The sequence below is a fragment of the Tupaia chinensis genome, unplaced genomic scaffold, assembly GCF_000334495.1.
Source record: "Tupaia chinensis unplaced genomic scaffold, TupChi_1.0 Scaffold000187_1, whole genome shotgun sequence".
Lineage (NCBI taxonomy): Eukaryota > Metazoa > Chordata > Mammalia > Scandentia > Tupaiidae > Tupaia > Tupaia belangeri.
In genome coordinates this window covers 468,586-482,933 of record NW_006159662.1, presented here as the reverse complement: position 1 = coordinate 482,933, position 14,348 = coordinate 468,586, and the positions used below count along the sequence as shown (strand labels likewise).

The following is a 14,348-nucleotide window of genomic DNA, read 5'->3' as shown; positions in this document are numbered from 1 at the left end:
GAAATCATGCAGAAATGGTGAGTTGACAGCAATTCGATCTCTGGTCTATTTGTACTTTCTCAACTGAGTCACTCAAATGAACTGGGCTAACCTCTGGAGGCACTTCCTAAGGTCCTCTTCACAACTTCTTACTCATATTCATTTTCTTTTTTGTTCTTTCACTTTTAAATACTTCCTTTTAAATTCCGTTAATTTTTTATTTATTTTTTATTATTTTTTATTTCAATTTCTTTTACACATTCAATCACGTTATTTAGCTTGCAAAGTGAATATTCCAACATGTGTACATTTCTCATCAGTCCAATCAACGATACTATAAAGTTATCTTCAACAGATAATAACCCACTTCTTTGTCCCATAAATGCCTATAATCACATTCACTTTCAATCCCACATGTAGCAATGTAGATGTTTTGAACAGGAATGCTGACTTACTTATGAAGCGAGCTCAGTCAAGTGATAGGAATTTGCTGAAGTGCCAGGCTAAAGAACTTGTGAGATAGGTATGAAACTTCTGCTAACTTTATCATTATGACATACACCATTGCGTATATGCATCAGACTAATGTTTTAATAGACAATAGCGATTCTAGCCTGTGGAGGGAGAGTGCTGCTACTCAGAGATGGTGCCCCGTCAATTCATTTCAACATTTCTGAAGAGCCATTCAGCATAACACAGAAGTAGTAAATTCAAATGTCTTCAGAGACCTGGCAGATATAAATTAATGAGTAGGTAGATGTTAAGAATATCTAAGAGTGGACCAGAAGATGGTATGAAGGTTAAGGCAAGGAGATTCCACATGGCAGACTCTGCACTTCGAGTCCCGGACCCAGTGGCTTGAAAATCACACTGGGCACATGTATGTCAGTGCCCAAAATTCTGAGAGGAATAGGGATTGCAGCATGGCCATCCCCTGTGAGAAATAATGTTTCAATTTCTCTCTCTCTCTTTCTCTCTCTCTGTGCCCAAAATTCTGAGAGGAATAGGGATTGCAGCATGGCCATCCCCTGTGAGAAATAATGTTTCAATTTCTCTCTCTCTCTTTCTCTCTCTCTCTCCTGTTTCTCTCCAGCAAGCACATGCACACTATAGCATAAACACAGAAAAAGAGGAGGATAAAAAAAGAATGTAAGAGTGATGGGACTTGTAGAAAAAAGGGGTTGGCACACATTCTACATAAAGGCTTTAATTTTTTTTTAAGTCAGGGCCAGCAGGTGGTGTAGTGGTTAAGGTGCTGGACTTCCACAGAGTTTATTGCAGTTCGAGTCCCAGACCCAAGACTTCCACATGGCTGATTGTGGTTCCAGTCCTGGAACCAGTGGCTTAAAAATCATGCCAGGCACATGCGCATGCAGGCCCAAAATTCCAAGAGGAGAATGGAGGAAAAGGGATTGTATAATGTGCTTTGGAGAAGATGGGACAACCTCATCACATTCCAAATCTATAACTTTCAGATGGTATACAAGGGGTATTTAGAAGTTCTCTTAGCTCTGTCTGAAGAAGTGCAGAGATTAAGACTGGGCAGAAGTTGCTGAGCTATCTGGAGGATGGTCATGTCAAACAATGGACAAGAAAGACTGGAGAAAACTGATGATGCAAGCTTCTCTGTAGTTGTCTAAGGAAGCCGTTCCAAAACCTCAAGTGTGTCCTCATCTATGAATGGGACTGGGGTCAAGCTAAACTACACTACAGTAATCACACAGATAACCTCTGTTATGGAGACTTCAGAAGTAGAAGCTACCAGTAACAGGTGCAAGAGACAGAAAGATGTTTCCTGAGCATCATTTGCAAGGAAGAGCTCCATCTCTTCATCCTTCTTTCTGCCTCAGGCACCAGCAATTTTTTACTCAAAAAGGGAAAGAAAGAGGAGAAGGTGTCAAGGATGGGCCACTTTCCCCTTTCTACTCCAAGTTGTTAGACTGTAAAAGGGAATTAAAGAGCAAATCAGGACCAACCATATGGCCTAATGATTAACAGAGCCAAATCTCACATGGCCAACCACTATTCAAGGCATGGCCCTGGAAGCTTGAAAAAAACAGGCAGGGCACATGTGCATACATGTCCCAAATCTGACAAGATGGAGAAATGGAGAAGGGATCATAATGTGAGCATACTTCCTTGGGGATGCTTTTTCCCTCATTGTATGATTTTTTTCTCTCTAGTGAGAAGACCCTTTGGCAATGATGAAAGAAAGCAAATCACACCATTGCCACCCATGCTATCAATGTCCCTTGGGCCACAATTTGATCCTGCCAGGTTTGAAATGGATAATAAATTGAACTTTTAGACTGCACTGGTATAATTGTTAATAATGAAAAATAACCAGGAAGGTATGGAATATGTTTGAGGTGTCATTTAAAGAGGGTAAAGTTTGAGGTGTCACATAAAGTGGGTAAAGGAAAAATTCAACATAGCAAGATGAAAGAGGTGATTTGTAAACCTAGATTTGTATAGCCCATTTCCCACCCTGGATATTCTGTCTCAAAGGATCTAAGCAGGCCTGGAAAATTACATCATTTTTAAATTAAATCGAATTTATTTATTCATTTATTTTTAATTTGACTAGAGAGAGAGAGAAAGTGAGAAAGCAAACCACCAGATCCAAGACTCAAACCATGGTCAACCATGCGGGAGTGTCCAGCACCTTAACCATCACACCACCTGCCAGTCCTGAAAATTACATCTTAAACAAGAACTCCTTCTAGTTTTATAGTAATTCAGCCAGTTCTCTGATCTAGTCAAAGCTTGCATTCTTTAAAGGAAATGTCTTTTGATGCATTCCAAAGGAAAAACATGCTAACAGCAATAACGATGAGAAGCTAACTTTATCTGGCACCTATGTCTTTCTCTGCTTGTGCGCCTCGTCATTCATTGTTACAACAACTTGATCAATTCAGCCTGGTGCTCACATTGCCTCATCTATGTATTAAAAATTTTTTAAATTTTATGATAAACATTTTTATCTGTATTTTTTGTGGGTTGGTGAACTAAAGACTATGAAAGTCAAATTGTTTAAAAAGGCTCTAACTCTAGCCTTTGAGACTTTGGTGATTTTAACTTTGTTCCACTACCTAGGGCTACAAGTGGTGATAGATTTAGGCGAGAAGTCACACTTTTTTTCTCAATTAATTGTATTTACAATTGATCCATTGACCCTAAGTCATTTGACTATGATTATAATGTTACATAATCATTGCTAAATAATGTGGGGGTGTGTATGTGAGTACAGTGATATATATATATATATATAGAGAGAGAGAGAGAGAGATAGATATATAGATATATGGATATAAATATAGATATAGATATACACACACATATATATATCACACATAAATATAGTAATACATATAACTATAACAAATTTATTCACAAATAGATTTATATTTAAGAATAGATTTCTAAAAATCAATACTCTATTGTCAGTATTTCAAAGATTCTCTTGAAATCCTCTGATGGCTTAGTTTATGTGAGGTAATATGATACTTACATGATATGTGCTTCTGTATGTCTTAATGCGTTCTGAAGAATTAAAAATTCCAAGTAGCCCATTGCTAATGATCTCCATGAGGACTGGAAAGCAATTTAACCTCTTGGTGTTACATGCTACTGAATATCTGTGATCCTAAAATGTAGCAAATACAGATTCTAAGTCCTCAGAAAACAAATACAAAATTTATTGAATTAATAAGCTAGAACGTCACTCAACTTATTGATAAAATTGTACACCATTGTCCATGTTTGATGAAATACAGCAACCAGAGTCCAACGCACCTTTTCATCACCTGCCACAATGATTGCACCATTGTACGATGGCTCATCTGTGCCATTTCTAATTCCCAAGGCATCCACTTCCAAAGCTATGTTCTGTTGCCTCAGTGAATGTATAAAATTATCAATGCTTGACCCTACCAGGGAGGTAAGATCAAAGGAAGAAAAAAAATGTAAAAGTGGTCAAGTAATATTTTTTTTTAATCCAAAGTGAGATTACTCAAGTCATATCCAAAATAATGGCTGTCTAAGGATTTCTTTAAAAAGGCTGAATTAATATTATGGTACTAAAATCTATTCTGATATTATAGGTGTGATAAGGTGACTTAACTGAAAGCCTAGGAACTTACTTAACAATTTCTAGAAGTATAAAAATAGTAATCACTGGTAACATATTTTCTTATGAATTTAGAAGGTTTTTACAGAGCCAAGAAATAGATCATCTTTTTTTTTTTTTTTTTTTTAGAGCGAGAGATTTTGCTATAGAGTGCTTGTGCTTGCTGGGGACGTAGAGAGAGACAGAGAGACAGAAAGTGAGATATCACTCCCCAGGGAGGATAGCCATGCTACAATCCCTCCTCCTCCATTCTCCTCTCAGGAGTTTGAGAATGCAAGCACATGTGCTTGGTGTGAATTTCAAGCTGCTTTGTCTGGGATTTTAACAATAGTCAGCCATGTGGGAGTCCAGTGCCTTAACCACTACACCACCTTCTAGCCCCTAGAATGCATAGTCTTAAGAAAATAATATGAAAAAACCTCAAAAGCCAATCAATAATTTACCTCACTAAATTCCTTTTGGTTACTTTGCACAACAGTATTAGGGTTTAAATAAACTTGCAAAATGATTTATAAAACAAATTCTTTAATCCTGTGTTTTTCATGTTTTAATTAATTTTCTGTTTGGTCTTATAAGTCTGATGAAACTTATGTTCCAAAATATGCAGAATTTATTGTTTTTCTTCATGTTGTATGTTTTCTGGGGAACCCTTCAAAGAAAAAATATTTACAAATTGCCTTTTTTTTTTAGAGAGAGAAATTTTTTGCTATAAGGCACATGTGCTCGAGAGAAACGAGACAGAAAGTGAGAAATCACCCCCTCCCCCAGAGGAATGGCCACACACTGCAACCCTTTCTCCTCCATTCTCCTCTTGGGACTTGGGCATGCACACACACACTCCCAGCATGAGTTTAAGCTACTAGAACATAAACCATGGTCGACTACGTGGGAGTCCAGTAATGTAACCATTTCGTCATCTGCTGGTCCCAACAAATTGTATTTTAACCCCAAGCTCACCTGTTTTATTGATGACCAATAAGTGGGTCAGAGGAACTTGTGGTGGTTGTCCTGGTGACAAGAAGTACGTATTTGGAGATAATTCCCAAGAGGAAGATTTATGATATAACTCAAGAAATAGATGTTCCAAAAGTTGAGGTAAAAAGCTGATCCCATAAACCAATAACCTATGAGGAAGAAAATGTAAAAGAAAAATAATCTATAGTAACGTCAGTGGGTTTTTTAATTTGACTAGAAAATAAATATGATAACAGAAATAAATGATAAGCACAAACTAAAAATTTGGATCATGCTTTTTTCCTCCTTTTTCATTTTCCTAAAATAAGATGGTTATTATGTAGCTATTTATGGCCCCTCTAAATTGGGCACTTTGATAATTTCATTCAGATTTATGAAGTCTTTTGATTAGGACTTTGGAATCTCTCTTTGCAAGATCTAGTTCTTTGTTTTGTTTCAGTCGTGCAGTTCTTCTCTTTTCTGGACCACTGCAGGTTGCCTTATCACCCACACTCATACTTACTACATTCTGAACATTTCATCATCTTACAATTTCTGTAAATTATAACACATTCTTGTTCACCTGGCTCCAAACTGCCATCATTTTCCATTTCTTTCTTTTCATTACATTTTTTTTTTCAATGATTGACTGTTATTTCTGTTGTTGTTTTGGTTTTTGACATAGGGCACGTGTGTTCACCAGAGAGACAGACAAAGATAGCAAGAGGGAAAATGAGAAATCACCACCACCCTCCCTGCCCAGGAGGGTTGGCCACACTGCAATCCCTGCTCCTCCATTCTCCTCTGCAGATTTTGGGCACACATGCACATACACCCAGCATAATTCCCAAGCCACCAGGTCTGGGACTGGAACCACAGTCAACCATGTGGGAGTCTAGCACCTTAACCACCATGCCACCTACTGGCCCTGATTGAGTATTCTTAATTAACCACCCTTTCATCATTACTGTTTGCTTCCAAACTTTCTTCTCTTTCTTCCATTTTCAAGCTGGACCTTTACTATCACTTTTCTTACTGTTTTCAATATTGTTGTTATTTTCTCCAGTGTTCCCTATTTCCAAACATTTTTGCACCATTGCCCAGCTAAGCTTTTTCGCATTCTGTCCTAGCGATGTCAATCATCTGGTCAAGAAAAACAATAAAACCTTACTATTTCCTTATTATTCATAAAGTTCAAACTCTTTAGCTGTATGTAGTGTGTTCTTAAAATTATTTTTTACTGTTTCATGCATTGTATGCTGTAATTAACTGTAATTAACAGTTCTTCAGTTTGCTCATGAATTCTCATATTCAGTACTAGTCCCCTCTACTCAAATTTCCATCTTCCTTTCTCTCCTTAGCTAAATAAATTCTATTTTCTCACGTCAAATTCAAATTCTCTCTGACCTTTTTCTCTGATGCTCCTATTTTAACATAGTCTCTCTCCTACTAAATGCCATAGTTTACAAGGTTGTCTATTCTGTTATATACTTATTTAGTGTATGTCTAATCCTCCTCAAGGGCAGACTTTCATGTCTGATTATTGTCATAAATGTGACAAACATTTAACAAGAAAGTGTTGCATAGAGATGCTCACAAATACTTCTGATAAATGAGTGTTCTCAGTGCAGGGCTGAAGTGATAGATATGTATGGGAACCTTACAATGGGCTCCAGATAGGACTGAGATGCTAAAGCAGATCGGTGCACTGCTTAAAGGCTGTAACATGGAAATTCTGCCTGAGTTTCCGGATTGCTGGTCTACCCTATGGGTTCAGACTTGTCAGCCCCACAATTGCTTGAGTTATTAATTTATGTACATGTATATTCTATTGATTTCATTTCTGTGGAGAATTCTGACAGAGATTTTGGTATCTTATAGAATGAGGAAATGGGATGTTTAAATATGATCTAAGTGCCAACATCCAGCTGCATATGAAGCACTTCAGGACTTCTCATACCCTAATGGTTAAAGGAGCAGGATCCCACATGGCTGAATGTGGTTCGAGTCTCACCCCCAGCTGCTCAGAAAACACACTGAGCACATATTAATATGTTCCCAAAATACTGAATGGGTAGAGAAGTGGAGAAGAAGGGATTGCAGAGTGACCACATCCCATTGGAGGGTACTTTTTCCCTCTCTCTCTCTCTCTCTTTTTATCTCTCTGTCTCTGTGTCTCACTTGTATGAGCACATGTGCTCTCTAGCAATAAATTAAAAAATAAAAAACACTTTAACCCATTGGCAAAAACAAAATACGTGTGAAATTAAAAGAAGAATTCTACCTTTTTTCTGTCTTAATTACAGACCCACATGAAAAATTTCAAAATTTAGAAGACCACATGCCGTTGCTGATATTTATTTCATCTGAGGGTTGTTTTGTTTTTTGCCTTGTGCTCTTGTTTATTTTGAGCACACAGACCAAACGAATCTGAAAGCCTCATAAACTCACATGACCAACAGGATTTTTCTTTCATTCTTTAACTTTAAGAAGCGAACTTTGGCTATAGCACAGAGCTGCTGCCTCCAGAGTGCCATGCCGCTGACGATTGTTCTTGTTTCCTCAAAGGATGACAACACTTGTTCCAGCTCAGCAAGGCTTCCCATGTCTTTTTCCCCATCACTTTGTAATTGTCCCCAAAGTCCAATATCTAAAAGATAAGGTCAATAATTTATAAAATGTCATTTTAATTGTGCATTATTTCATTTTCTTATGACTATCTCCTCAATCAAAGGTATCAGGATTATTATCTTGGACAAAGATGCAAGTAATTTAATTTGTGGCATTATTCAAGTAAGCATTGGATAAATAGGAAAAAAGCAAAAACTATTGACTTAATTTTTAAAAATTTTGTGCTTCCTGAAAAAATAAAAAAAAGGGTCTCTATAGCTTTACAAACTTGACAAGACTTAATTTACTCTAGGGAAATAAATGAAAGAAATTCATTAAAAATGTATTTATGACCAGGTCAGCCCTGTTGCCTAGTAGTTAAGGGAGCTGGGTCCCACATGGCTGACCACAATTCAAGTCTCAGTCCTGGTGGCTTGAAAAACATGGCAGGCACATGTGTGTGCATGCCCAAATCCTGCCAGGATGGAGGAATGGATGAGAAGGGACTGCAGTGTGACCACACCCCACTGCAGGAGTTCTTGTCAGTCTCTGTTTCTCTCTATCTCTGTCTTTTTCTGATAAGTGCACACACTCGACAGCAATTACGTGTGTGTGAGCATGTGTGTGTGTGTGTGTGTGTGTGTGTGTGTGTGTGTGTGTGTATGTGATCCTGACAAGACATAAACTATCTTTGTACTTTCTCAAGATGGGAAAATTAATTCATACAAAAGCCCCTGTTGTCCTCTCTAAGAACAAAATTTAAAAATTATAGAGACAATTTTTTTAAGATAATAGTTTAAAATGAGATAAAAGTTACATTTTGGAAAAGAAGCCTGAAAAAAATATGATCAACTTCAAATTTTAGAAATCAATAAAATACATGCATTAAAGATTAAGTAAAGATACCAGCAGATGGTGTAGTGGTTGCATCACTGGACTCCCACATGGCTGACCCTGGTTTGAGTCTTGGACCCACTGGCATGAAAAATCACACCAGGCATGTGTGTGTACATGCCCAAGGTCCCAGGAGAAGAATGGAGGTGAAAAGATTGCAGCAGAGCCATCTCCCCCGAAGGGTGATTTCTCGCTTTCCCTCTCCTGTGTCTGTCTTACTGTCTCTCTGGTGAGCATATGTGCCCTAAGGCAAACACTTCTAAAACATTTTTTAAATAAATAAATAAAAATTTTTAAATGGGGAACAGCAGATGGTGTAATGGTTACATCACTGAACTTCCAGGATCAACCATGATTTGAGTCCCATTGGGGCTTGGCAGCTTGAAACTCATGCTGGGTGCATGTGCGTACATGCCCAAAATCCTGGAGAGGGAAATGGAGGAGAAAGGTTCACGGCATGGCTAGCCCCCTGGGAGGTGATTACTTGCTTTCTGTCTCTCCGTTGAGTGCACACATATTATAGCAAAAATCTTTCTAAATGAATAAATAACTCAATAAAAATTAGGTATAACCACTAAAAAATATCAAATCTATAACTTCAAAGAAGAATACAAGGGCTGGCTTCATGGACAAATGATAATGTACTGCTCAAGAGAAGCCAAATCACATATCACAACTGTGGTTCAAATTCCCAGCCTGGTCTTCCTGCAATATTCCAGGCACGTGTGCTGTTCCCATGACCCAGTGGATTGGAGAACTGGAAAAAGGGGATTGTGGCATAATCAGAACCCATGAAAGGCACTTCTTTCTTTTTCTCTCTCATTCTCACTTGTGCACAAACACAAACTCTATCATTAATAAAGACAAAAAATTTTAAATAATTAAGAGGAAAACTGGGATTAAAAAAACATTTGCTTGGTCCCTCAAAAAAATAAATCATGCTGTCCTCACGGCCTAGAGGGTAAGGGAGCTGGATACCACAGGCCAATCACAATTTGAATACTGGCTGTAGCAGCTTGGAAAGCAATGTGCCCATGTGCATGCATGTCAAAGAGCACAACGGGATAGAGGAATAGAGGAGATGGTAATGTGGGTGACTACTCCCTATTGGGGGAAGCTTTCTCTCTCTCTCTCTCTCTCTCTCTCTCTTTCTCTCTCTCCTTTCTAGTGAGCACATGTGCCCTCCAGCGATAAAAATAAATTAAAAAAAAATTAAATAATAATAAAGTGCACAATACAGAATGAGTACCATAAGATCATAGTAAGCCAGAAACAAGGAATTATATTAAAAACAATCAGAAAATAAGGATACAAGATAAGGAGGAGAATAAGGATACCTATATTCAGGTAATATTACAGTACATATTTCTGTCTGCTCTATAGGGAGGTAATGTTGTACATCACTATATTCCACAGAGATTCAATTCTACTGGCTTTAAATTTTCCCAGTACCAGCCTGAACCACAGTCCCAACAAAATCTTGTAATCTCTGGAACCAGCCGCTGGCATAATGGCTACATCGCTGGACTCCCATGTAGTCAACCATCATTCAAGTCCCGGACCCAGTGACTTAAACTCATGCGGGTCACATGTGCATGCATGCCCAAGATCCTGAGAGAAGAATGAAGGAGAAGGGATTGCAGTGTGGCCATCCTGCCTGGGGGGTAATTTCTCACTTTCTGTCTCTCTGTCTCTCTCTGTCTTTCTGATGAGCACACGCGCCCTATAACAAAAACCTCTCCAAATAAATAAATAAATAAATAAATAAAAATTTAAAAACCCCAAAATCTTGTCATCTTTTTTTTTTTTTTAAATTAAAGACAATTTTAGAGAAAGATTTTTGCTATAGGGCACATATGCTCGCTAGAGAGACAGAGAAACAGAAGAAAGAAATCACACACACCCATACCCCCTGGGGGAAATGGCCATATCACAATCCCTTCTCCTCCTTTCTCCTCCCTGGGATTTCGGGCACATGTGCACATGCACACAGCATGAATTGTAAGCTGCCAGGTCCAAGACTCGAACCACAGTTAACTATGTGGGAGTCCAGTGACGTAACCATTACACCATCTGCTGATCTCCAAAATCTTATAATCTCATTACTCGAAGTATATTTTCAAGATAAAATATTACAGAGAAAGATAAAATTCAAGCTTCTTTCTTTTGTTCTTTCTTTTTTACCTGATTCATCAATAGTTGGCTTTCCTTCTAATTTCAGGAACACCTCATTCAAAGTTGTCATGGAAACACCGTAATTCTCAATGCCTTGGTTAGCACATCTATCAAGGTCCCTGTAAAGTTCTAAAGTAAGGACAAAATGATCGAAAGAACATAACTTATAAGTTGAAAATAATCATATTTTAAAACTATCGTTGATAGGGCAAATGTACTCACCAGAAACAACACTGTGAGATAATGTTTCCTTCTTTCTTTTTTTTTTTTGTGAGGCCTTTAATTTGAGTTTATTGACAAAACATGCCCACTTTTAGAGCCATGTTCCCTTATTTCTGAAATGTGTTAGTTTCCATGTCTTCTTGAGTATCAAAGTTTAATCTATATATTTATTTTCCCATGCTTAAACAACTACGTAAGTATTTCAAACAAATTGCTTTATTGAATGTATTCTCAAATGTTTTATTCTGTTTTATTATAGGGAGTGTTTATTTCTACAAGCTGATAATGAAAGTGTATTTTCCAGAGAAGAGAGCTTTGTACTTTAATTTTAGAAACTATTTTTAGGGAACTAAAATAACAAATGCAAAAAACATGAATTTTTTAGAAATAATTAAATTTCACAGCAAAATTGTGACTCTTAGAATGTTTGGCAGCTACAGGTTAATCTTAATTACTTTCACTTAGATTATAGCATTATGGTACAGTGTTTAAAAAACAATATTCATATCATGTATGATTCTGTTAACTCTCCTTCAGTAGTCTGCCACTGTTTTCACAGACCTCTTTTTGCTCTGACTTTGCGCTCTTATTCATTTCTGCAACAAAATTTCCTCCAAACTAATTCTAGCTTGACACTGACCTGCACTTCTCAATTGCACATGTGATGTGAAGCAGCTTTAACATCCAGGTGCCTTGCTTTACTCATAAGTGACATGAGGATAATATCAGGGACTAAATTACCGGTGACCTTGTAATTGGGCCAGGACTATCCGAAGGATTAATGCACAATGCCATGTTCTCAGCAAGCATTACAACCAACCATCAATTTTAACCACTGTTATTGTTAGTAACCACTGTTCTCAAATCTTTGGGAAGTATATGGTCCCTATGTTTTGTTACCTGGAAATTTGTTTGTCCTTTCCAAAGGCAAAAGATAGACAAGTTTTTCTTCACTTTGTGCTGTTAATTTGGCATCAGGGATGTGCTGTTTAACCAGTGATGTTATATTCTTTGGATCACACATTTCATTCAGATGCAAGCTAACATTTCAAAAGAGTAAGTTCAAGTTATTTTAGTCAATCTTATCTCTAAAATTAATTTCCTATGCAGCATGCACTTGGCATTTCATTAATATTTATGAAACAAAAACCGTTTAATTTATTGGGAGAAGCAGGATGTAAAAATACTAATAAAGTCTGAACTGTTTGATCTGTACATTATGACGGAGGAACTAGTGTAGGAGATGATTAGAGTCAAGTAAGGTAACTCAAGGAGTGTTGTTTGGAGAAAAGAGATATGTAGCCAGACACTGACTGGGGTAAGGTGGAGGGGAATGCCCAAGTTCATCTCGTCCTATTTAAAACTCAATCTTGAATTCTCCCTTTGCTATTACATATGAATTCTGAAAAACCTAGGACATGATCAAACAAAAGGAAGTAATTTTGGTGCAGTCATTAAAAACATGTCTTAATGCTATACTAACAGATGTTCCAGTATGCAAGCAAGATGTTTAACCTCTCTGAGAATTATTTTTCTCATCTGTGAAATGGAGTAATATCCAGATATCGAAATAACTCCTAAAGACACAACTAAAAGGTATGGATAAGGCCAGCAGGTGGTGTGGTGGTTAAGACATTGGATCCCACAAGGCCAACTCTGCAGTTCAAGTCCCATACATGGTGGCTCAAGAAACATGCCAGGTGCATGTATGTGCGTCCCCAAAATCCCAAGATGAGAATGGATCAGAAGGGACTGTGGTGTGGCCATACCCTCTGAGGGGTGATTTCTCACTTTCCCTCTCTGTTTCTTTCCAGTGAGTGCATGTAACCTATGCAAAAAAAAAAAAAAAAAAAAAAATTAAGTACCTGTAATATACACTAAGTAAACCCCTAATACAAGAGTTAATTTTTCCCTTTTTTCTCCAGCATTTATTCATATGAAAGGTAGTCTGTCTTTTGATAAGTATATATAAAGTTCTTCATTAAATTATGGGTTTGTAGAGCCAGCCAGTGGTATGACAGATGGATCCCACATAGCTAAGCATATGGTTTGAGTTCCAGACCCAGCAGCTTGAAAAACACACCAAGCACATACATGACTGTGCATGCCCAAAATACCCAGAGGAGAATGGAGAAAAAGGAATTGGAGTGTGGTCATTCTCCCTGGAGAATGATTTCTCATTTTCCTTCTCTCTCTTTCTTTGTCTCTGGAAATGTAGATCAAAACCACAATGAGATGCCACCTAACCCCAGTCAGAATGACTAAGATTTAAAAAAAAAAAAAAAAAAAAAGACAAGTGCTGGCGGGGGTGTGGTGAAAGGGGAACTCTCTTACACTGATGGTGGGAATGTAAATTGGTTCAGTCACTGTGGAGAACAATTTGGAGATTCCTCAAAAATCTACAAATAGAACTACCATATGATCCTGCAGTCCCACTCCTTGGTATCTACCCAAAGGACAGAATAATTCTTCATCAGAAAAGTGCTTGCACATGGATATTTATTGTGGCACTATTCACAATTGCTAAGACATGGAACCAACCCAAATGCCCACAAACAGATGAATGTATTGAAAAACTGTGGCACGTATACTCTATGGAATACTATTCAGCCATAAAAAAGAACAAGACCCTGGCTTTTGACAGAAAGTGGAAGAATATGGAAGAGTTACTGCTGAATGAAGCAAGCCAGGCTATGAAGGAATGACATTGTATGTCCCCACTTAGTATATACCGAGTGTACGCACTCTAGGACAGAAACTGATTGACTAAAGGATATAGAAACACAGTGGATGTAAATACCCAATGGAGTGTGTGTGAAAGAGTAGTTTCTGAGGAAGGGCACTTGGAAGAAAAATAGAAAGGCAAAGCATTACTAGGACAAAGAAATATTATCTATTGAAAATATTTTATAGTTTTATCAACTGGACTAGGGAGAAATGTTCACATGTTGAAATATTCACTTTGTAAGCTAAATAATGTGATTGAATGTATAAAAGAAAATGAAATAAAAAATATTTAAAACAAAAAAAGAAAAGGAAAGGAAATCTGGTTATGAAAATATCTCTCCAAAATTAGATTTAAACCTTGATTAATTATCCTCATATTCTTGATAGCAGTAATCTCATGTATCCTACATTCCAGCTAAAACAGAGAGCAGTTGTGACATAGTTCAAACACTGTTCTCTTGAAATGAATTGAGGGGTTGCATAGCTTACCTTGACATGCAGCCGTTATCACCTACCCCCAACATTTCCAACCTATTTCGACATGTCTCCAATATAAAGAACTATACCTCAAATGGTAGCCAATGCCCCATTTCTTCTTCAGGAACAGAGAAGAGCCTGCACACCTCAACTTCCCATTGGATATGAACACCTTCCTATC

General features: G+C 37.5%; 1 protein-coding gene across 2 annotated transcripts in view; it reads right to left on the bottom strand.

Moving 5' to 3' along the window:
* The window catches only part of ABCA9 (ATP binding cassette subfamily A member 9), a 63,337-nt gene that overhangs the window by 23,174 nt on the left and 25,815 nt on the right, over positions 1 to 14,348 (bottom strand). Inside the window, exons 10-17 of one of the 2 annotated variants that reach the window (XM_027771143.1) lie at positions 14,257 to 14,348; positions 11,864 to 12,003; positions 10,751 to 10,870; positions 7,514 to 7,712; positions 5,066 to 5,232; positions 3,775 to 3,908; positions 3,491 to 3,625; positions 2,849 to 2,851 (exon numbers count right to left, since the gene is read on the bottom strand). In XM_027771143.1, the coding sequence (XP_027626944.1) occupies positions 2,849 to 2,851; positions 3,491 to 3,625; positions 3,775 to 3,908; positions 5,066 to 5,232; positions 7,514 to 7,712; positions 10,751 to 10,870; positions 11,864 to 12,003; positions 14,257 to 14,348 (990 nt within the window). The remainder of the gene's footprint in view (positions 1 to 2,848; positions 2,852 to 3,490; positions 3,626 to 3,774; positions 3,909 to 5,065; positions 5,233 to 7,513; positions 7,713 to 10,750; positions 10,871 to 11,863; positions 12,004 to 14,256) is intronic. The other variant, XM_014587156.2, reaches the window with a different exon arrangement.